At 37.2% G+C, this 23,399-nt stretch overlaps 3 protein-coding genes across 10 annotated transcripts; all 3 read left to right on the top strand.

The window, feature by feature from the left end:
* The first annotated feature begins 945 nt into the window (after positions 1-945).
* On the top strand, positions 946-1,780 carry LOC100266480 (cyclin-dependent protein kinase inhibitor SMR6). Its single transcript, XM_002273833.4, has one exon. The coding sequence runs from the start codon at positions 1,280-1,282 to the stop codon at positions 1,601-1,603; it is 324 nt and encodes a 107-aa protein (XP_002273869.1). The 5' UTR covers positions 946-1,279; the 3' UTR covers positions 1,604-1,780.
* Positions 1,781-7,307: 5,527 nt separating this feature from the next.
* LOC100244366 (F-box protein At1g70590) lies at positions 7,308-23,384 on the top strand. 8 transcript variants are annotated; one of them, XM_019218176.2, is made up of 5 exons: positions 7,311-8,046; positions 9,255-9,388; positions 16,072-16,254; positions 16,794-16,978; positions 17,697-18,493. In XM_019218176.2, exons 1-4 carry the CDS (start codon positions 7,524-7,526, stop codon positions 16,959-16,961), a joined length of 1,008 nt encoding a protein of 335 aa, XP_019073721.1. In that variant the 5' UTR covers positions 7,311-7,523; the 3' UTR covers positions 16,962-16,978; positions 17,697-18,493. The 8 variants fall into 8 exon arrangements, with proteins under 8 accessions (XP_002273705.1, XP_010646483.1, XP_019073721.1 ...); XM_059739624.1 differs by lacking the exon at positions 17,697-18,493 and adding an exon at positions 23,084-23,384 and having other exon boundaries at positions 7,327-8,046; XM_059739621.1 differs by lacking the exon at positions 17,697-18,493 and adding an exon at positions 23,068-23,384 and having other exon boundaries at positions 7,327-8,046.
* LOC100264922 (uncharacterized) lies at positions 20,051-22,672 on the top strand. Its single transcript, XM_002272519.4, has one exon. The coding sequence runs from the start codon at positions 20,466-20,468 to the stop codon at positions 22,284-22,286; it is 1,821 nt and encodes a 606-aa protein (XP_002272555.2). The 5' UTR covers positions 20,051-20,465; the 3' UTR covers positions 22,287-22,672.
* Positions 23,385-23,399: the final 15 nt, after the last annotated feature.

Raw genomic sequence — 23,399 nt, 5'->3', positions numbered from 1 at the left:
AAACTCTGAACTTGCCCTTGGAGGTGCGTCTCATGACTCACGAGTTGTATTGAAGGCAACCCCATACTGTGAACAGGGGAATAATGGATGCTTGTTTCTGTATAGGGAGTCTAGTCCTGCTGGATGCTGGGTGGCTGGTCATCTCCTGTCAGTTCGATGTATTACAGAACCAATTTTGTCCAACTCTCTCTGACATACTGGACTGATCACCGAATCTTGAGATCTTGGTTCCCAGTCTGGTGTGACTTGTGAGTTTCAATGCCCATCCAAAAACAACGGCACGGAAGATGAAGTGAAAGGCTCACCATAAGGCCACTTTGGAAACAACCTCCACCCACCATGGGACCAACAGGCCTGTAAGGCTGTAACAACAATAGCAATCAGCTGAAGGCATCAAATTCTTTATTCTCTCAATCTCAGAAAAGAAAGAGGGGGGAAAAAATAAGCAAAAAACAAAAGAAGAAGAAAAAGAAAATAAAGTAAGGATTCCTCAAGGAATAAGAAACATGGAAAAGAGGCTTTTGGACGCAGAACGATTCCTTCGATAGTCTGTCACGGGCTTGTGCACTGTAGAGAACTCCGCCAGAGTGCTACAACGGTCCGCCGTGGAGCGCTGTTCAGGCGAATCCGGCCTAGTCGGGGAACCGGTTTTCTAGGTTTGAGTCTGGCCATAGCCTATGTTGGAGAGCGCTACGTCATGAGTGTATCATTATTCCACAGACCAATTTGAAAATTATCACATCCATCAAGGACAAAGTCGGAAATCAAGGAAAGAAAATTCCAAGATGGGGAAGGAGAACCGTTGATGTTCCCCATACCAAAATATTTTTTTGGCGCCAAAGTGGAAGTCAATCTCCGAGTGGTGCCCGCGGTCAGCAATTTTCACGGGCACTTTGAAGTTTGAAGTTAGATATCTCTCTCTCACACTCTTTAGGCTTTTAAGCATATATTTGCTTAGGTCACGGGTTTCCTCGGGTTCCCTATCTCTACGTCCCTTCATTGGTGGCCTATAACAAAACAATATTCAAGGTCACTCTTCCTCATTTAAAGCCCTTTTGACACCTTTCTCATGTCGCTTCCACCCCCAACCCCTTCTTCCCCACTCTAAAGAAACAAACCACCTTTTCATCTTCTCCACCCTTTTCTCTTTTTCTCACTCCAACATTTTCCTACTGGTTTCTCACGATTCTCCACTGATTTCTTATACAAAGCCTACCTCCTACCCTTCTTTTATTATTGTTGACTTGGTGAGATAAGATTTGTTCTGTGTGATCCGGAGATGGGGTTGTTCGCCGAGAAGCTTCAAGTGGATGGTGGCTTGGAATCGGAGAACAAGAAGTGGGTTATCTCCGGGATACAGTTACGAGCTCCTTTGAAGCCCGTATATACAAGCCCTGTAGGGAAAGAGCGGGACGAAGAAGGAGAAGAGTGTTCGACGCCGACATATGAAGAAGCCAGAATTCCGACAACACTAACATGCCCCCCCGCTCCGAGGAAGAGGAAGCCTTCTTCTAGGTGCAATTACAATGGTGTTAGGGAGTTCTTCACTCCTCCAGACTTAGAAACTGTGTTTATACGCCATGTTGAGAGGGCTTCAAGCTAGCTGATCAATTGGGAGATGATTCCACAATCTATAATATGCTTTGTTCCTTTCTTCTTTTTTTTCTTTGCCCTTTTTCTCTCTTTGTCTCTTTCATGTTCTTTGTAGTGGATAGCAGAGTTAGCAGTTTATGTATAGCCTTTACAAATTAATAAATAAAATAACAGTCTAGCTTTGTTATGAGTTGTTCAGTCTTTTACATGTTCTTCTCATCTCTGTTAAAGTGATCATCTTGGTCTGGCAAAACAAAACATAAAGAGTTCCCTTTCCACTGCATGGCTTGTGTGTGAGAATCTGCGTTTGAATGGAAAGGAGATAGGTTATCACTGAGCGGCACTTCCCTTTATCCCCTTAACCCTCCCCCTAATCTCAATCAGAAAGCTATCAAGATAGGTATGTTCCTCACTGAAGCTAAACATGATGATGGGCAAAGTTTTTTCCTTTTTTCCCTTTTTGTTTTTGCTTTTTCATCTCATCTTCTTCGTTGTTCCATCTTCTTCTCTTCTTTTCTTTTGCTTTTTCTTTTTCTTTTACCGGTCTCACTTGCATAATGTTTCAACTGTTCATGCACACGAATGCACATGCAAGTCAATTTCAAAGCAAGGCAATTTTCAGGGTTGAGAAGCTGCACGGATGCTCCATAGCTGATTGACTGAGACTCAAAATCCGCATAACCCTAGCCCCCAGCCCCACTCTACCTTTTATCATTCTACCATCATCCCTTTTCTTTATTTTCGATGCGCCCCCACAGAAATGACTCCCACCCACCTCGGACTCTTATGCTAGTGGGTTGGGAAGGTTCTCACTAATGCTTTTCAGCGATGGCGTATACTAAATGACAAACCACATATGGTGGGGGGGGTTGGATTAGAATCCTATGTGAGTTGAATGGACCTTATTATAACTCTCAAAATCAAAGTCTTTTACTCCAATGAAGCGCAAAGTCATAGGCATAGATAAAGCCCCCCGCGATTAGTTTATCAAAAAAGTGAAAATTAAAATAATGACATTCCATTTGTTTACAAATCAAGATTTAATGAGCATGATCATCATGATGCAGAGCACTCGTTTTTTATAGGATAGGGAGCAAGGGAAGCTCACCTAATCAGGGTTGCTTTTCGTGGAATAAACAACAACTCCTCCTCGGGATCGGAGCTGCCGTGAATGGGCGGCTCTGCGGCACCTATGACAAAGGTTATGTATTGCATGATGGGACTTGATTAGCAGGATACTGGGTATGGTTGAAATGGATAACTTGTGGAAGTCACTCTCCTTTAGTTTAAGGTCGAACTTACAACCGACTGACCAAGAACCACATGTATATATGTATATGCTTGCTTATCCCCGTACATTTTTATGCATATCCCTTCAAGGTTTGTTTATTGTTTCTCATCGCAATTATTGGATAACGACAGTGGAACAAAGAACATAAATGGGATGAATCAGGCTACAGCATGTCATGGTATATATCAAATTTGGATCATTAGGCGATTTTTTATACCCAAAAACTGGAATGCATTGCGGTTGTAATGCGCAAGAGGCCGAAGCATTGTGGTGGGTTGAAACAGCTGTTTGATAAACAAAGATAATGCACCGATTAGTAGGACCATAGAATAGTGAACAGTGAGATTCTGATTCCCTTTGAAAGGGAGTGAAGCATGAGACACATTCAGAGAGCATGCGTGAAATTTTATGCAATTAATGCTAGACCCACCTGAGTGGAATCCGTCTTGAGAGGAATTTATGAGACTCACAATCGGTTAGTATTTACATCTCTGCCGGTGCATATTTAATTTCTTTAACGGAAGCGGGGAAATCTCATGTGGGACAACTGATCAGAGGAAGGGACCCTGTCCGGGAAAGACGACAGACAATGTGGCGCAGTAGTGGTGTATTTAATTGAATGGGGTCAGTCAATGTTCGAGATCGGTTAGACTGAGGAAACACGGCTCTGTTGTCCTCTTCGAACAACTTGGGGCAAGTCCTTGTGGCCAACTTTTGGTGGTTGGTCGTTTTGGGACCATACCCACACTGGTAGAACTAAGGATTTGGAATGAGGCAATAGGAAGGGGAAGCTCATACGTCTCCAGGATTGAACCACTTCGGTCAAATCTAGTGGGTTGGTTCCAGCGACTTCTCACTGCTGACCAAATATCACAAGGCATTTACTGGCCAATCAAAATCGAAATTTATGATTGCCTCAAGAGTTTCAATTTGTTTGACTGAAAGCTCGTTAATGCACGCTTTGGTCAGGGATATGAATGTCATAGTGGGGCTCCTCTTGTGCAATGTGCGGTCCCAACCTTCCTGTTTTGGCGGGTGCCGTTGGGATCATCGACTTTTTTCATTCATTAGTTTTCGCAGATAAACAAATATAATAGAAATTAATTCCTATTTAAGTTCCATCGAATGAGATAAATGTTTTGATAAGAGTCCATATGCTTATTAACCGATCCCACCGAGCAAAAACAAGTCTCATTGAAATGGGTGTTGGAACCATAAATTGAACATACATTATCAATCAAAAAGCACAACAAAATTACACCCTACCTTTTTACAGATCAAAATTGGTAGTGAAGGTTATTAATGGTTTTTGGTCCTGCGATCTGAAGATACCTTAAATGAGACGCCTTGAAAGTCTGCAAATTTGAGTTTGATGCAGCTTGTGCATAAGCACTTAGTAGAATGGGCATTTCCCTGTGATGTATTTATGTTGTCTAATGCTCGCCTGCCTGGGACACTGCCGAGTCAGAACCGCAAACGGAGAGTCCCGTATCAAACTTAGCTCGCCCTATGCATCAATGGTGATAATCTAGATGGTCCCCTAAAAATTCCTTCTTTCTTTTTTTTTTTTTTTTTTTTAAATAATAACAGTACCGGGATCTCCAACTTGGATTCTACCAACGTCCCCTGCATTTAAAACCCAAACAAAGCTTTAACCCAGACCCAAAATTTGAGCTGAAATTTGGTTTGGGCCAGACGCGTCGTGATGGTTTAAGTTTGAACGTGCTTGGCCAAGCTCTGACCGTTCAACCTGATTTGCTGTATGAAATCAGAGGTGAAGAAACAAGTCACCTCGCCTATCACACGTACCCAAAAAAATTCCCAAGCCCATACACGCAGAAGCTTGTTAATGGTGTAAATAAGGCAGAGGAATCCTATGCACGAGGATATGGACGTGAAAGGAATCCTATGCCTCAGAAGAAGACCATGTGGGGGGGTAGGAGGCACTTCAATTCTTCTATAACGACTTTACTCGCTTTGGCTTGGAACGGTGCTCTATTTGTCAAATTATTTTTTTGACAAGAGACGAGCCAGAAGAATCTCCAATTTTATGAAAATTTTGCAGACCACGTCATTGTGATGCACCAACGCGGAAACACTATGCCAGGATGACCCCATTCTATGAACATACACACACAAATTTCCTGAATAAATTGTATTTTTATTAATTTAAAGATGGATATAGGTATAATCTTTATTTATCCTTCATTTAAAAAAAAAATAATTATTAATTGAAAGTCTTGAAAAGATTTGATATTACCTTTGATTTAGCTCATGATTTGAAGTACATTTCGATATTATTTAAAGCTTAACTTGATTTTGAAAGAGTCGGGATGTGACTTGACCCTGATGTGACTTGAGCCTTGACTTAACTTGAAGCACAGTTTATAAAATTCATATTTATAGCATATGATAATTTTTAATCGATCATAACTTAAATTAATTATGAAGATTTAATTGTTTATTCATTATTAAATTAATTTAACTATATGATAAATTATTAAAAATTAAATTTTGCTTTTCTACCCATCGCATGACATGATGTTTTCAGAAACATCTTTTTGCAACTGAATTAGAAAAAACATAACTAATTTCATAGGAGAATTCTTCATAAAATGGGTCTTTAAATCTTTTATTTTTTGGTGAAGTTTTCAAAATATGATTCAGTAAATATGTGAACTTATTAAAATATATTTTATAGGATAAAATATATTCCAAAATTTTAGATTTTATTTTAAATTTTGAACTGTCTAAGACCTTCAGGTTAAAAATTAGCATTGGGCCAGACTTCCAAGGTTTGGTAGCTCGACCCTAAAATGGTTTGGGGCTGGACCGTGTTCCAATGGAATTCGTGCTCTATACCATTTTCACAAATCCAGACTGAGCCCATTGATATGGACTTGGAAATGTTGGTGCTAGAAGTGATATGGATCAAGCCCAATCCAAACTAATAAGCCCAATCCAAATCAATCTGGCTTATATTACAAAATATTTTTAAAAAATATAACTAAATTTTTTTATTTTTCAATTTTAAAGATAAAATACATTTTATTTTTTCACTTAAATTTATATGGAAAAGTGTTTTCTAAAAATACAATCCATGGACTTGTTATTGAGATTTAAACACTCATTTGGAATATATTTGGTAGTAATTTTAGAAAATGGTTTTAATATTTTTAATGTTTGAATGATTAAATTTTTTAAATGTTAAAAAATATTAGAAGTGCTTTCTAAAATCATTATCAAATGGGTTCTTAATGTTACAAGGGTAAATATAATTTATTCCATGAACTTATAACGTGATTTACATCTTACTCTCTTACATTTAAAACTCAATACTTTACCCCTATAAATTTATAAAAGAGTAACACTTTATCCTCAAATTAGTTAAAAAGTTAACAAACAAGTTATTGGGTAAATATACAAGATTGAAATACAAAGAAAATAACTTATTGTTCGAATTCAAAACTCTTACACTTTCTAGCTATCGATAAAAATAATGAATAATTACACAAATATTTATGAAAAATAAAAAATAAAAAATGGTAATGACTCTATTTTCAAGGCATTTGAGAAATTTGACTTCAAATATGTTAATTCAAAGTTGTTTAAATCACTGTTCCAACCAATGTATGAAAAATAATCTATTTTCTAATTATGTGGAGGGTTGGTTGTTGGATGCAATTTTTTTAGTTTTTAACAAGATTAGGGGGTAAAATATTAATTTTTGAATATAAGAGGGTAAAGTGTAAAATATGGAAAAAAAAAATTCACAAGGTAAAGTATATTTAACTTTAAAAAAAAAAATATTTACAATTTATATTAATGTATATAATCGAACCAATTTTATATTTTAAAAATAATGTTAAAATAAAAATATTAAATTTAATTATATTATATGTCATTTTATTTTTACAAATAATTGAAAATAATATTTTATTTTTCTTTGATTGAAATTTTCGTATTTGTTTTTTTTTAAATTGTTTTATTAAATCGGTTTCATTATAATAATGTTATAAAATACCTTTTTTTTATATTAATTATGTTTATCTACAACTATAAATTATAATTATTTTTTCCCAAAAGAAACCCTAATAGCCAATCAAAAGTGGGAAACAAAAATTAAAAAGGGCTAGTTCTGGAAGTTGAGAGCTTTGTAACTGGTAGCAAAGTTGGAGCGTGGAATCTACATCACTCTTTTTGAACGAAACAAGAAAAGACTATAATGTCCTTTTTGTGGTTGAACTTGGGCCGGTCCATACATCCAAGGCCAAGATAAGCCCAATCCAGATATACTTGGACCACATTTATAAGAAGGTTCTTGAACTGGGATCAGGCTGGAAATCCAAGAGTTTTGGTTGGGTTTGGGCCGGCAAATGTCCAAACCTAAAAGTGGGCCGCTATACCAACGAGACGATGACGAAGCCATTTAAAGATGATTGGAAGTTTGAAATCACCTCGCAAGATCAAAGATGACGCTGCATCAACAGGCGGACTGAGGTGGTCGTACATCCCAGTGCGAAATGTGAATGAAGAGACTTCAGCGACTCCCTCCTATTCTGGGCGAAAGGTCTAGGACATCAAACTGTACCTCTTTGTCTCTCTCTCTTGGGGCTTGGAGGTAGGTCATACCAGGTAGATGAAGCAAAGAACATGGCCCGTCAAATCGGAAGGCTCTCGTTTCACCGCCCTCCGTCTATACAGCGGCAGCGGAAAAAAGGAGGAAACCCGCCTCCGTTCCAAAAGGTACAGCTCCATTACAATTCCTTTCAGATCATCAAGGGAGGAAACCGATTTCTCCAAGCTGCCAGATGATATTCTGCAGAAAATCGCTGCCACTTTCACGCTGCCAGACCTCCAAACGGCGTCGTTGGTATGCAGATCATGGAGGGATTCGCTTCGCCCGCTGAGAGAGGCCATGTTGCTCTTGAAATGGGGGAAGCGCTTCAAACACGGCCATGGCGGGGTTCGACCTAACATTCAAAAGGCTCTCGACTCTTTCTTAAAAGGTGCAGCTCGGGGCTCAACCCTGGCTATGGTCGATGCCGGTCTTATTTATTGGGAAATGGGGAAGAAGGAGGAGTCTATAGCCTTGTATCGCAAAGCCGCAGAGCTAGGCGACCCCACCGCTCAGTGCAATTTGGGCATCTCTTACTTGCACTGTAATTACTAACTCTATTTTATCCATTATTTTCGAGGTTCATATGTGCTGTGGTAGTCTTAGAAACTAAAAAAATGTTGATCCTTATTTATTATTTAAGTCGTTTCTTTGTTTGGGGTGCGTGGGATAGGGCTATCAGCCGGTTTGTTTTATGTTTCTAGGAACATTGCAATTTAGTATCTCATATTCTTTTGATGGAATTCTGTACGAGTTTTGATCATCTTGTGCGAGTGTGATTTGCAATTCAGCATCCCATTGTCTTTGGAAGAAGTTTCACAGGACTCTTGATTTTTTTTTTTGGATGCAAGTTGGAGTCTATTGATATTCAATTTGGGGTGTGTGTTTAATGAGTATATAGTGAATAGGGTGTGATTTCAAGTTTGCATGCTTGGTGTGGGGTAGCTTTTACTTTGTATCTTCGTTTTGTGATGAGGAGTCTTAAGTTTTGCTGATGAAGAAATAGGGTTACAGTTGGAGTACTTGGAAACAAAAGAACGTTCCCAGTTGAATGATAAATTGGTCGCCAGACTGAGGGGTTATCATTTAGGATTTAATTGGAGTTGGGTTTTGTAATGGGGGTAAGTTCTAGTTGGCCATGAAAGTTGTTCAGGTTGCCTGTAAGTATGTTCAGGCTGGAAATGAAGGTTGCATTTACTTGTGTCTTTTTTATTTTTAAAAAATATGATAGATAAACTAGGAAGTCTGAGGGTTTTATGCATTTATTATCAAACATGTTTTTCTCTCATGCCTATATTAAGTGGTGCTTCTTTGGTCCCTTTTGGATACTGATTTTCTTTAATATATGTTATAACACCAATGTAAAAGTTTGGATACCCAAATAGAAAGTAAATGATGACTATGCTAACAAGTGGGATAGGTTTTGAATGAAAATTTTATATAACAGAAAATGGACTTTGATTAATATTCCTATAGAAGAAGAAGGGTTTTATGTTTTTGGAAATTTACTAAACTTGGAGAGGGAACCCTTATTACCTTTTAGCTTCATGGATGATACATTGACTGCAGCATGACTAGTTGGTGAGTTGTGTACACAACGCCTTCTCAATGATAGTTTGTTCAATTTAATATATTTTGGTGCTTCTGATCTTGGTAGCCAGAGCTTGAGAGTTCTTCAATAATGATTTCAATAATCATAAACCTTATTTGTTTCCTTACCGTCATGTCTTCTATTTATGGTCATATATCTAGCTGAACCACCAAAACGAGAGGAAGCTGCAAAGTGGTTATATCTATCTTCCAATGCTGGCTATGTCCGTGCTCAATACCAACTTGCTCTTTGTCTGCATCGAGGTCGTGGGATGGATCGCAACCTGCCTGAGGCTGTATGTAGCTTTTCCCTTGTCCATTAGTTTCATTACTGAGTTATATGTTTACTTCTTTTTAGCTTCCTTTGGATGCAATTATGGAATTTTATTACCTTAAATCTTTTGATAATAATGGAGGTACTTTTCATTATAGATTTTTGATAATAACCCATTAATGCTACCTATTGTAACATGTGATCTGTTTGAATATGTGATTTTTGCACTGGTTTTATTTATTTATTTTAATAGGAAAAAACAACATTAGAATATATTAAAAAAAGCTCCTAATAAAAAGAGGGGACACAACCGATGTACACATGATGTACACAAGTAGAGCTTAAAAAATCAGACTTTCACCCCATTAAACTAATCAAACTCTCACACTTAAAAAAAAAGGAAAAAAAAGAAAGAAAGAAGAATAAGAAACCATTTTCTTGCAAGAAACACATCTTTTGGTTCCTTGCAAGAACACTTCAATCCTTCAAACATTCTTCTATTATGTTTTTTCCAATTGATCCAAACAATTCATGAGAGAATTAGCCTCCAAACAACTTTCTGCTGATCCAACAAGCCATGCTAAGAAGAGCGCCTCTGAAAGCTGGGGTTTGGTTGGGTTGGGAGCATTCAAGACACGTTGGATAATGAGAACGTTAGAGTCCACAAACCAAAAATTCATTTGCAATGAATGAGGGTGTGGATTGCGGATTTAAGGTCTTTATGGCAAATCATAGCATGACCAAACTCCATCTTCTCTTCATGAATTGGTCCAAAGTCAGATTTTTCTCCCATGCTGCTTTTCATGCTACAAACTCTAGAGTTTTAAATTTGCTTCGCAGGGAAAGTGGAAGTTTCATTTGAAGCTAGAGATGGGCAGCAGGATTTGATGGAAAATGATTCTTTTCTAGCAATCTTCCAGACCAGCTTATCCTCCTAGTCACTATAGACAGAAAGGGTTGAAAAGCTCAACAGGGAATCAACAACCTCAGTCAACTTTCAGTCTAAAAGGTTTTTTCTAAATCTCGGTTTGAGGTAGTTCCCATCCCAAAATCTGCCTCCCAAGCATCCTTATGGACCATTAAATCAAAAAGCCTTGGAAATCTATTCTTTAAGGAAACCTCACCATACCAATGGTCATGACAAAACATGACTCTCTTAAGGCCATTTCCAATGAAAAATCTTGTTTTAAGGAAAAATTAGCTCCACACTTCCTTATCATTTTTTTTATAAGCTTGAGCCATAAATGTCCCTTCCTTTATGAAAGCACCTTTCCCTCCTCCATTTCCTCATATTTCTCCACTATCACCTTTCTCCAAAAGCTTTCTTGCTCAATACCAAATCTTCTAGCCACTTACGTAATAACACTTTCTCTGGTCCTTTTCAACCTGATCCGCACTACATGGCTACTACAAATTTGATAGGTAATTTTATCAGTAGAATGGTGAATGGTGTCTGACTTTCAAAGGACAAAGAATTAAGAAGTGGGATCCAGTCTCTTTCTAAGGATCCCCAAGTAAGGGGACCATTTCTTGAGGGATTTTTTTTTTTGAAACCATTGATGATATGGTTGGGGGTTTGGTTTTCTTGGTGAAGCCTTATTTTAACTCCATGTGTATGGTGGCTTTAAAACAGTTCCCAAAGAAAATGGTTTGGTGCATGTGTGCTGCCTCGAGGGAAGTGTTTTTTTTTTTTGGTGGGGGGGTTGATGTGGGGAAACATTTATACCTAGACAACCTGATGAAGAGGTACTGATCATTAGTGAATGAATGTACTCTTCACAAGTCTAGTAACGAATCAGCAAACCATGTTTTAATTCGCTGCAATAAACCTTGGCTACTAGGCGACCTGTTATTGACAATTTCTGGAATGCACTGGGTCTTTCGAGAATTCGTTATGGAGCTTTTTATCGGATGAAAAGTTCACACTACAGGTAAGCAGCAGGAACGTATGATGAATAATTCCCCTCTGTTTTGGTACATTTGGAAAGTGCCCTTTATCAAATCTTTTATAAAGTAATAGACACCACTAGGAATGTTGAATTGCATATCATTGTTTTTTTATTGATAGTTTAAATTTGGGATAGGTGGCTTTGTATGGTTGTTTTCTATGTAGGAAACAACTTAAGACTTCTATTTGCAGAATACATAAATAAGGAGAGGGAGGGTCTCCTTGTTTTAAGCCTTTTGCAACTCTGGAAAAATCTGTTGTGTGTACCATTTTCTTGCATAAATAGGTGACTTTTTTGAGTTTATTTGCCAAAATCATCATCAACAGCTTGTATAATTTGCTAATCAAATTGATGGGTCTAAAATCTTTGATATCACACCGCCTTTCTTAGGAATCAACACAAGGAGTGCACCACTCAAACTCTTTTTAAAATTACAACAAGAATATTACTTATGCAAAATATACAAGGCGTTTGATCAAACAACACCCCAACACTTTTGCCAAAAAACCAAGGTAAAGCCATTTGGACTTGAGCTTTGTCTTAACCCAACTCATTGAGTGCATTCCCTCCTCAATGAAGGGCCTTTCCAATCATCCATTGTCCTCTTCCCCCAACTGCTCAAGGACCCTACCCTCAATGCCAATCCTCCCCCTTGGCTAAAAAAAATTGCAGAAGAAGAAAAAAAAGACAAAAAAAGAAAAAGAAAAAGAAGCACAATGTTTAAAAAATTGGACCAATCATTGAATTGAAAAAGTTACCAGTTCATAGTTTAATGGTTAGATTGGTGGTTGAACTGTAATCAAAATAATGACGTCATAAATATTAATTAATATTTTATTAAAATTAATTTTAATAAATTAAAAATATATATGTAATTAAAGTTTTTAATAATATTTCATTTTTTATATTTAATATGTTAAATTAAATGATAAAGATATATATAGATGTATTAATACATTAAATTTTATTAAATAGAATGTGTATAATATTTAATTATGAAGATATATTTAAGATGAAAAGAAAATTATGATATTTAATTTTATCTACAATATGTATTTTATTATTTTAAAATTTTAAAATTTATTATGTTAATTAATTAATATTATTTTCATGCTTGTCATTAATAATTATTATAAAAATAAATGTGCATGTAAATATATATATTGGTTGAATGATAAAATTTTGAAAAGAGCGTTAATAAATAAAACTTACTAACATTTTTATCAAAACAGTTCAATAGCTTGAATGATCCATTGCTTGTTTTCTAACTTAAAGGTTCATGGCTCAAGTCCCCACCATGCAAAGTTTCTTTTCTTATCTTATAACCGATCTCACATTAGTAGATGATAAACTATATGTGTTGTATAAATTGCATAAAGTTGAAGGAGTAGGCTCATCATTGTTTTGGTCAAACAAAAGTTAACCGGTTCACAAGAAATCGAGCGGTTCATCCAACTTGGTGGTCCAACCATCGGTTTGAATAGTTTGATGCCGGTCTAACCCATGAATGGTTTATTTCTGTCCATAGGACTGGTTTGGTTCAGATTTTAAAACATTGAGAAGACCGTTTTGGCCCTATTCAACTTAGTCTCATCAAGATTCAAGACATCACAATCTCTCAATCCTCATCTTTACAATCCCTTTACTTATCAGAAAAAAAAAAAATCTCTCAATCCTCATCTTACCAACCTCCTTTTTATATCCCCTCTACATGAGACATGTTAATCATAAGTTGAGATATGTGATATACATATCCCATATATTATAAATTTGTGCTTCTCATCAATTTTTTTTCTTCATTTTTTAATATAACATGTTTTGCAAAACAAAAATTTTTGATTTAAAATTAAATTTGTAGTTTAAAAAAAGAACTAAAAAAAATGCATAAAATATATTGTATAATAATCTAATATATGTATTATTTAAAATATACAATTTTTTTTTATATATTGGATAACATAATATAATTTTTTATGTATAAATTTTAAATATTTAAATCATGAATATTATTAACAAATAAATAAAAAATTACTTACTAAATTTTAAATTGTAGAACAATTTTCAAATAATACTAAACTTGAGAGAGATTTCATATATATATTTTTTTAATAGAAAATATTGAAATGCAATATAATTTTTATTTTAAACAAATATTGAATATTAAAATACAATAGGTTTTCCATTCCATTTTTTCTTTCTACAAACCAAAAATAAGCATGTCATAATATATCCCATTGGATATAATATCTAAGGATATCATGTACTACTAAAAATGATGTGTTAAAATATAGTTATGACTTCGGCGTATGTGGTCTTTTATTAGTGTTTTAGTGTTAAGTATAGTTATGACTTTTTCGGTCAATCCGTCTATTCATCAAATAAATAGCAGTTCTATATATCAATATGTATGGTCTTGGACCATCAATAATGATTTTTTTTTAAAGTTCGGCTACTTGATTGATCCACTTATTTCTACTATGTCAATATTAATCACTATGGTTGGAATTATGATTCTTATTTATAGTGGCAATTATATGTCTCATGATCAAGGATATTTGAAATTTTTTGCTTATATGAGTTTTTTCAATGCTTCCATGTTGGGATTGGTTACTAGTTCTAATTTGATACAAATTTATATTTTTGGGAATTAGTTATCATATCCTACCTAGTGGGATATGATATCCTATCCTATCTTTTACAGCCAACCATAGTCAAAGGGTTTCGAGAATGGGAATATGAAATGTGGGGGGACAACCACTGCACCAAACCCTGCTCTCCTTTTGTAGATGCCATACATCTTGTCCTTTACCTCTCCTCACCTAGACAGGTAGCTTGATTCCGCAACTTTCTTACCAGATTCTTCCTTTGCCATGCATGAATCCGATGCACCTTCTATATATAGCCCACTACACCTCCCTCTGCAATTGTTTTACCTTTCATCATCACTGCATTATGGGGATGAGCCCCTCAAGGTGTTTTCAATTAAAGAAAGAAAAGGAATACAAGAAAAGGAACAAAAAGAAAATTTTGTTGGTTTAGGTTCTTTAGAGTCACAATTAGTAAGTTTCAGTATTTGAGTCTCATTTAGAATTTGGAAACTCCTTTTTTTTTTAAATTCTTCTTAAAAGAAGTTTCTATATTTTTAAACTCTTTATTTTTTAAAAGTCTCTTTTTCTAGGAACTTCTATTTATGTGTTTTTTTAGCATCTGGAAGGACTTTTATTTTACTAGAAACTCTTATTACAAGAAGTTTCTTAACTCTAAAATGATAGCTTATATCATAGTGAGAATTTAAGGCTTTTCTATCTTTTTTTCTTTCTCTTTTTTCTCATTTTTATTTTCTTTTTCTTGCTGCCATAATCTTAATTCCTAATTTCTCTCCTTAATCCTCAAAGAGTGAAGTTGTAGACCATCTGGTTTCATTGTAGATAACCACCTTAGGTTGTCCTCTATTACTACATCTCTTAGAGACACATTTTCTGAGCACAATGTAATGGAATAAAGACCATGCTATGACTTTCACTTTACCTGGAAACTCTCTTCAGTTTTTTACTAAAATTCTTGCCCACTGAAATCATGCTGATATGCAATATCCTCAACCACCAAGATGAAGCTTCCACAAGCATCACCTACTTTCTTAAATAACTTCTTCCCCCACAAGTGAATAGGCATCCTCAAGAGGTGTGCCTAAGATTCTACAAGGTGGGAGTCCCAGTGAAAGCCACTGGCTGCTGGCACCCATTTGTGTAAGGGGAAAACTTTCTGCTGAAAAAGCTTACTGCCTTCAAAATCCAATTCACTGCCTTTGTGGAAGAGCACTCAAAAAGGACAAAGGAATTACTTGGACCTGCCACCTTTGCACCATCTTCCTCCATTCCCAATGGTCATGCTTCTGCTTCTAAGAAGTCCGGCAGAGGATTCCCTGCTGCTTTCCAACACCTCATCAGGCAACATTTCACCTCATTAACTTTCTCGATATCATCCTTCTTCGTCTCTGTGCTGCACTGAGTCCTCAAACCTAGCCAGTTGCCTCTTCACATTTCTGCAAGACTTGTGCTTTCAGAAATCCATGCAGAAGATTTCCCCACCTTTGAGGAGAGAAGCTCAAAGGTGGGAATCGTGCTGGAAGAGGCTGATCGAAGAACACACATAAGTTCCTGATTTTGGGAGCAATAGCATCCTAAATCAGCAAATCAAACCCCTCTGGGAAAAATCAAGTAAAATCTCCATGCATCCTCTGAAAAAACAGAACAGAGTTAGTACCTCTCTGCTTGGTTTTGCCTTATTTCAGCCCTTATCCACCCCCAGTATCTTCTAACCCCCTGGAAAGCAGCTCCTTCTCTTTCCACTTACAGCAACTATCTGGAGAGTTCAGCCACCAAACTAAGCCTTTTTTGCTCATCAAACGAGAATAACCCTTCCCCCTTTCTATAATCCTTACTTCAACTTTACCCTTCATCTCACCAGTAGAAAACTCAAAAAAAATTTGACATCTACAAGTGATGGCTCATCTATGAATGATATGTGAAGATTGGCTACTTTGATGAACTGCCAAAGAAAAGAAGATCTGATGAACGCAGTTCTATTCACAGGATTTACATCACTGAATCTCTGTTCAGACGGCTATTCTTGATGGCAAATTAACAATTTTTTTCTTCTTCTTGTTTTTATCTGGAAGAAAATGCAATTCTTTTCCTTTATTCACATACTGTATTAATAATTTATCGTCTGATAATTTTTCTTGTTTCTGTAACAGGCTAGATGGTATCTGAAAGCTGCAGAAGGTGGGTATGTGCGTGCTATGTATAATGTGTCACTATGCTACTCGTATGGTGAAGGTTTGGTGCATAGTCATCGGCAAGCGAGGAGATGGATGAAGCGAGCTGCTGATCGAGGCCACAGTAAAGCCCAGTTTGAGCATGGACTTGGTCTTTTTTCTGTACGTAACCTATATACACCACTTTAGCCTTTTCCATGATTTATATATAGAGGTTAATACACTATATGTAACAGGAAAAAAAGACATGGTTCTAATTCTTATAACTCACTCGGATTAGGGCTCACTGAAAAATAAAAAGTTGAAAAGAATGTGCTTGTAAACACATTAATATATTAAAAAAGAATGGAATAAAAGTCATTTCGTCGGTGGGCCTATTAACAACCTTGAACCATGTAGTAATGTTCTAGGTTTATGCTACTTGGCATAAGCTATTTATGAAGCCTATAAGACTTGAAGAGAAAAACTGAAAATGTTAATACTAAAACTAATTATTTGTTGTACTATCTTGTTATGGGTTCCACATGAAATAAGTCTAAAAAAACTAGGGGGTTTTTAGGCTGGTATTGGATGCTAGTATGATCAGAGGACCATGCTGGCTAGAGTGTTTGATCTCCCTGCTAATTGGAAAACTTATATTAAATGTTCAGTTAAGTTTGAAGTCTGGACTCTGATGGGTGCTGATGATACCATTTGGGCAGGAAGGGGAGATGATGAAAGCTGTAGTCTACCTGGAACTTGCCACCCGAGCTGGCGAAACTGCAGCAGCTCATGTCAAGAATGTAATTCTCCAGCAACTGTCAGTGACTTCTCGTGATCGGGCTATGCTTCTTGCAGACAATTGGCGTGCTTTGCCGACATCTCACTAAATTTGCTTCAAACCATGGTCTGTATATCTTTCCATTTTCTTATCATGGTTTGGGCTGTCTTTTTTCAGTTTTCTTCTGTGTGATGAGTGGTGATAGTTGATATTGCATTATGTATATAATAGAACTGATCCCTTGGGCTGTTTTCTGGTTCCTTTGCTCCTGTGTCTCTAATTGTCTATTCTCATTTCATGGACTCTGGGTAATTTTCAGTGTTAACTAGAAAAGCTGTGTAGTATATTACCTCTTTTGCATCTTGAGTTGGCTTTTAAATCGCTAACTTCTAAATAGTCCTAGATTACTTCCTGGGATTGCCTCATGAGCCATTAGAGACACTGTTGATTCTGCAGTTCTCAGACCAAAGTAGCTTTTCTCAATTTTAAGCGGGGGATCTGATGGATCCACAGCCTGTACATCCCATGCCTGGAATCAAGAAATGACTTGCAAACATAGGAGTTGTTTGATCAATGCATTGCCCCAGCAGACCAGAGGTGTTATCCTCCTCTACTGTTAAAACTTAACAACTGGTTTATTTAATTGATTGTCCACGAATTGCTCCAAAGATAGGACCTCGACACAGGTAATAAAAACTGCTTACTGATCATATGACTGATTCCCCCCGCTTGGATTAGGAAATGATGCAGAAATAAAGCTGGTTGTATGACATTCTATTGAATTTCTTTATTCGAATTCCTAAAACTAGCTTTTTGAAACTCTCTTTCAATTTCTTTTGAACAGATTCACATCCTACGACCATTGCCCTTTACGAATGTCTCCCATTCTTTTAAGCAGTTGTATATCCTACAAGAGAAGCCCTTTAATAATGTCTCCCAGCATTTATGACAAATGGAAAAGAGCTAGTTGTACAACATGCTCTTGAACTTCTTTACTCAAATTCCAAAAACTAGCTGTTGAGACTTCTTTTTCTGCTTCTAAACAGATGTACATCCTATTAGAATTGTTTTCCACCAATGTATCCCAGCATTCATCATGAATTTCCTGTTCTAAGGTCTCCTTATTCCATCTATCAGTCTTCATTGCTAGTGCCAATAGATTTGAGCATTTTCCTTGATAGTTCACAATTTTTTTAAACAGATGTACATCCTACATGAAATGGCCTTTATCATGTCTTGCTGCATTTACTATGAATTTCCTGTTCTAAGGTCTCTTCATTCCATTTATCACTTGTTGTCAGTGCCAACAAAATTGAATATTTTCTCAGATATTTTGAGAGACAAAGAACTTCATTAGTCTCTAATTCCTCCCCCAATTTGAAAAACTATTTTAAGGGTTTGTTTGAGGTTTTCACCTACTATTCATATAAAGGGTCAGGGCATGGTTGGTCTCTTCCAACCTGTTTATAAATAGGTTGACTTTCATCCTCCCAAACCCAACAGGTTGTTTTACCATGTTCCCCTTTTATAAATTATGTAATGCTTGTAGCATTTCATTTTTATTAGTCATTCTTTCATTTTGACATAATTATATCAATGTTGTATTTATAGACCATTATAAATAGTTTTATATTACTGAAATAGTTTTTTTTTTTTTTTAATGGAATATTTGTTTTTCATTTAAAACTATGAAAAAGAAAAGCTAGAGTAAATGGGTTAGGTGCGTCGGGTTAGATTCATGGCTGTGAAGTTTGAACGGGTATGATGACCTGGATATGTGGGACAGCAGAAACTGGATAAGTATAGCCTTCCCCACTTCTCTACTAATGCTACGGCAGGGGCTCTTGGTTTGGATGTACTTGAAGTATTTTGGAAAAAAGGGGAACCATGTCTATCTGATGGCATAACATCCTTCTACCATCCCTTTTCTGATTGTAGTTGCAAATCCTGGTTTTCAATGGAACCATAAATGCATTTTGGCGTACATTTTCAATTTGTTTCAGTGAATGTAAAATATGAAACCGTCCATGATGGGCTTTTTTTTTTCTTTTCTTTCTTTCCCCATTGATATGATGTATAACTGGCTCTGATGAGTTACTAGGTCACACTAACTTCTTGTTTTGGATCATTTATTCCGTTCTTGAGCTAAGTTGGCTGATTTTTCCTTAATTGGATTAATTCATTCAAGTTTGGATTTTAGTGGAGTTGCCAAACATCATGATCAGGTTGTTGAAATCATCCTCTTTCTTTCTTGTTTTGATCGTAGTTTTTCTAGTTGACAACCAGGTAGAAGGTAACGTTAGGGTGTCAAGGCGCTCCAATGACCCAAAATATTTTATTTTGGGGCCTTAGAAGAGAATAGAGTGGGTTCAATGTCTCTCTCTCTAGTATGCAAGAACGCATTGGAATCAATTGAAAAATAGGTAGTGGGGTTCCACTAAGTGACTTATTAGCGAGTAGTATAAGCGGGAACCTGATAAACGGTCGCTTCGTGTTCCCCAACTGCTGAGGATCTGGCTTGATTCTTGGCTTTTATTTTCTGGCTTTTCTGGAAAGCCTGGAAAATTCCCAGGCTTGAAGGTTTCTTTTCTCCAAAACTCCGTTGGTTTTATATGAAACCTGAGTTGGAATTCAACTTTAAAGTTATTTGGAGGCTTCGAATAATACGAAAGACAACAATTTTACGTTGTGGGCTTTCCGGAAAAAGAAGGTAGTAAGATATGAAAGAAATGTTGGATGTTCTCCATGTCCAGCCATTCATCACTGGGTACAAATCCAGAGCAAGCACAATCCGCATGACCCATGAATGACATTGTAACTGATGATGGATCAATTTGGGTTTGGGTTTTAGCTGTCACCATTAATACAACAATAAAAATAAATTAAGTTGTATACCTGAATTTCAGGAAACCGCTTTTACCTTAAAATGTTGCTTTGAAACTAGTTTCATCTTTCAATTCATTATTGCAAGTGGGATTCTACCTATCTATATGTAATGTAATCAGCGTCATTTGTACGAAGTCATGGTCCATCCAAACGCCTATTCATATCAGCTGGACCGACTGTAATGTTAGTATGTTACTTGAGGAAGTTCAAAAAGGAGAGAGAAACAAGGGAAAAATCAATCTCCGTGGTGCTCACGCAATCGATTTTAGTCCAATGTCATGGTTCAATATTGGTAGGGGGATAAAATAAAAATAAAAAATCAATTGAAATATTGGAAATCTCCACACTTGAAGGGCTATTAAACATAAATGTACAAAAATCAGGAGTAATTCTGTATGATGTATTCCTGAAAGAAAAGAACACAAAAAAGACTTAAAAGCCAACTAGAGTGAGTAGGATTTGCAAGGGAAGCAGCTAAAAAGGAGAAAGTGTGAGTGGACAATAATGGAAAAGAAAAATATTCCAGAGAATATGTGTTTGTAGAAAAATAGATGATAAGAATGATAGGAGGATGATTAAAAGACCCAACTGGGAAGTTGGAACCACGATAGATGTTTGACTGGGCTTTGACGTTAAACCAAAACTGCAGCCAACCACCATCCCCAATTCCGAGAGTCCGTTTACCATCTTCATTGACTTCATTTTCAAACCACGAATTCTTGGGTCCATGATGGAAACCAGAGAGAAGCTAATCGAAGAACAACTATCCGGTGCGATCCAGTTGGTGGAGCGAGTTCGGGCGGCGGAGAGGGACGCCCACTCATACAAGTTCGAGTGCTCCGAGGTGTGGAAGCAAGCCGGTCGTATCGGCGCAATGGTCCGGTCGGTTATCCGAATCGTCAGCTCGACTCCGTTTCTCTACGAGCGCCCGATTCGGTGTGTGGTGGCGGCGGTGTGTAGTACTCTGGAGCGCGCCTTGGCACTGGTTCGCAAGTGTAAGCATCGGAGTGTTCTTCGCCGAGTCGTCACCATCATAAACGCGGCTGATTTTCGTAAAGTGTTTAGCCTGCTGGAAGCCTCTGTGGGGGACATGAAATGGCTTCTCAACGTTGTGGACGCTGACGGAGGTAATGGGGTTGGTGGTATTGGTGTTTCTATTGCCCCAATTGCAAGTAATGATCCGATTCTTTCTTGGGTTTGGTCCTATATCGCCTCCGTTCAAATGGGGCAATTGCCATATCGAATTGAGGCCGCCAACTACCTGGTTTCCATAGCACAGGATAATGATCGGAACAAGAGGATTATAGCGCAAGAAGGCGGCGTCCCTCCGCTCTTGAAGCTCATGAAGGAGAGCGCATCACCAGACGCACAAATTGCGGCTACAACAGCTCTTCTTCATTTAGCTGATGTTCAAGAGAGGGTTAGATTGATTGCTGATGAACTGGGGGTTCCGATTATAGTGCATGTTCTTCGTAATTCGCCCATGAGGGTTCAGACAGCGGTGGCCAATTTGGTAGCCAGGATGGCGGAGCTTGACCCCTTTTCTCAGGAGGAGTTTGCCAGGGAGCATGTGGTTAGGCCGCTGGTGACATTGTTGTCTTTCGAGATAGTTATGAATGAAAATGATCCAAAGATGAGTATTCATTCTCTTGTTCAGATTAACAAAGAAGTGGGTGAAAGCTCAACAGTTAACGCCAAACTTCATTTGAATTCATGTTCTTCGATGTATGGGGAAGGTAGTGGTAGAGGTGGGCGTCATAACAAAGACAGGGAGAATGAGAAGCCTGAAGTGAAGATCAACTTGAAAACAAGCTGTGCAGAGGCTTTACGGATGCTTGCAAGAGGGAATGTGTCCAATAGCAAAAGGATAACAGAGACAAAGGGGCTGCTTTGTTTAGCCAAACTCATTGAGAAGGAAAAGGGAGATTTACAATTCAACTGCTTGATGACTATAATGGAGATAACTGCCATAGCTGAGTATAATGCTGAACTTAGACGGGCAGTCTTCAAGATCAATTCTCCTGCTGCAAAAGCCGTTGTCAATCAACTTGTGAGGTTGATTGAAGAGGTCGACAGTACATTATTGCAAATTCCTGCCATAAGAGCTCTTGGTTCACTGGCTCGAACCTTCAGTGCAAGGGAGACTCATGTCATCCGTGCCCTAGTGGCACGACTTAGCCATTGGGACCATGATGTTGCAATGGAAGCTGCCATTGCCCTAGGGAAGTTTGCTTGTCAAGAAAACTACCTTAATGCTGAGCATGCAGACTCAATTATCAAGTTTGGTGGTGTTACACCTCTGATGAAACTAATGAGAGTAAATGAACAAACTCGGCTGCATGGACTGATCCTCCTCTGCCATCTTGCAATACATTCTGGCAATAGTGAGAGTTTGGAACAAGCAAGAGTGTTGACCATTCTTGAAGGGGTGCAACATCCCATGATGGCTCAACATCCTGATTTAAGAGAGTTGGTTTTACAAGCAACATTCCTCCTCAGGATGTACCACAATGGTGTCCTTGGTGAAGGGCAGCCTTATGTGCCATGAATGTTATTTCAGTAGACTACTGGATCTATGTTTTTATGAGGACATAGATGTGTTGTTCTCTGCTTGAACCATGTTAATACATTTTGACCGAGAGAAAAACAGGGCTATTAGAAATGCATAGTTGTTCAGAAAAGAAAAGTAATAGGTGCTGTTCTTTGCTTGAACCAAGTTGATATAGTTTGATCTTGAAAAAACAGCTACACAATTATATAGTTGCTCAAAAAGGAAAAGTTATAGTTCATCCGATTAGGAAGTCTTCTAGTAAAGTAGTGATACATATTCTGATTAGATGGTTATCAACCTTGTTACCTGAACACATTGTGCTGGATTCATTATTGTAAATATAACTGGGATATCAATTCATTTTTCCGACTCTGTTGTTTCAACTTTTATTTTCACATTGTACTTGCTTTCAATGGATGTCTTCTCTTATTTTGTTTTAACCAATCTCTTTTGTTTATAGCTGGCCCTGCAATTGGAGTCAATCACATAATGCACTACGTATATTCTTAAAATAGTGCAGAATGGCGCAGTCATAAAGTTGTCACTTTTTGGCATGCACTCAACTTAACCTTTAATATTGTTCCATAAAATTAAACTGGTTCTACTGAAGCATTAGGGTAAAAATTGTTCCAAAATCAGCTGATTCTCTCCCAATTGCCACATGCATGTTCTGGTGCTATTCTGAAGCAAAAGCAGTTTGGTTCAGTGTTTATTTCATGATTGCCATTTTTTTTTTTTTTTTTGTGTTATATTTGCTTTCAATAGCTTTCTACAACAGGATCTTATTTCCCCAGTGAGCATTGGGGTGGACTCCTCAGAACCGATGAAAAAATTGGTCAACCAGGATTCAGAGACTCGCAGCATTTTCAGCTTCGTTTGATTATCGGAGGTAAACAAGTCAAACTGAAATTTGTAGGAGGGCTTGGTCTTGTTTGCTTGAAGATATACCCTTAATTGTTGTGGTGTATCTGACTTCTGGCTTGGTCGCTTAAAAGATAGAATGGCTGTCCTGTTGATAATTGGAGTTCTACTGACAACTATTTACATTTTGCATGTTTCTGGAATAAAAGCATTAGATCTCTTCCAAAGGGACAAGTACAATGGTTTGGG

This window comes from Vitis vinifera, chromosome 1 (assembly GCF_030704535.1).
Source record: "Vitis vinifera cultivar Pinot Noir 40024 chromosome 1, ASM3070453v1".
Taxonomy (NCBI): domain Eukaryota; kingdom Viridiplantae; phylum Streptophyta; class Magnoliopsida; order Vitales; family Vitaceae; genus Vitis; species Vitis vinifera.
This window is presented reverse-complemented; position numbering and strand designations above follow the sequence as displayed.

Coding starts and splice junctions, on each gene's coding strand:
- LOC100266480 (XM_002273833.4), top strand. CDS start 1,280: ATGGGGTTGTTCGCCGAGAAGCTTCAAGTGGATGGTGGCTTGGAATCG.
- LOC100244366 (XM_059739624.1), top strand. CDS start 7,524: ATGAAGCAAAGAACATGGCCCGTCAAATCGGAAGGCTCTCGTTTCACC. Junction 8,047..9,254: donor GGGCATCTCTTACTTGCACT/GTAATTACTAAC, acceptor TCATATATCTAG/CTGAACCACCAAAACGAGAG. Junction 9,389..16,071: donor ATCGCAACCTGCCTGAGGCT/GTATGTAGCTTT, acceptor TTTCTGTAACAG/GCTAGATGGTATCTGAAAGC.
- LOC100264922 (XM_002272519.4), top strand. CDS start 20,466: ATGATGGAAACCAGAGAGAAGCTAATCGAAGAACAACTATCCGGTGCG.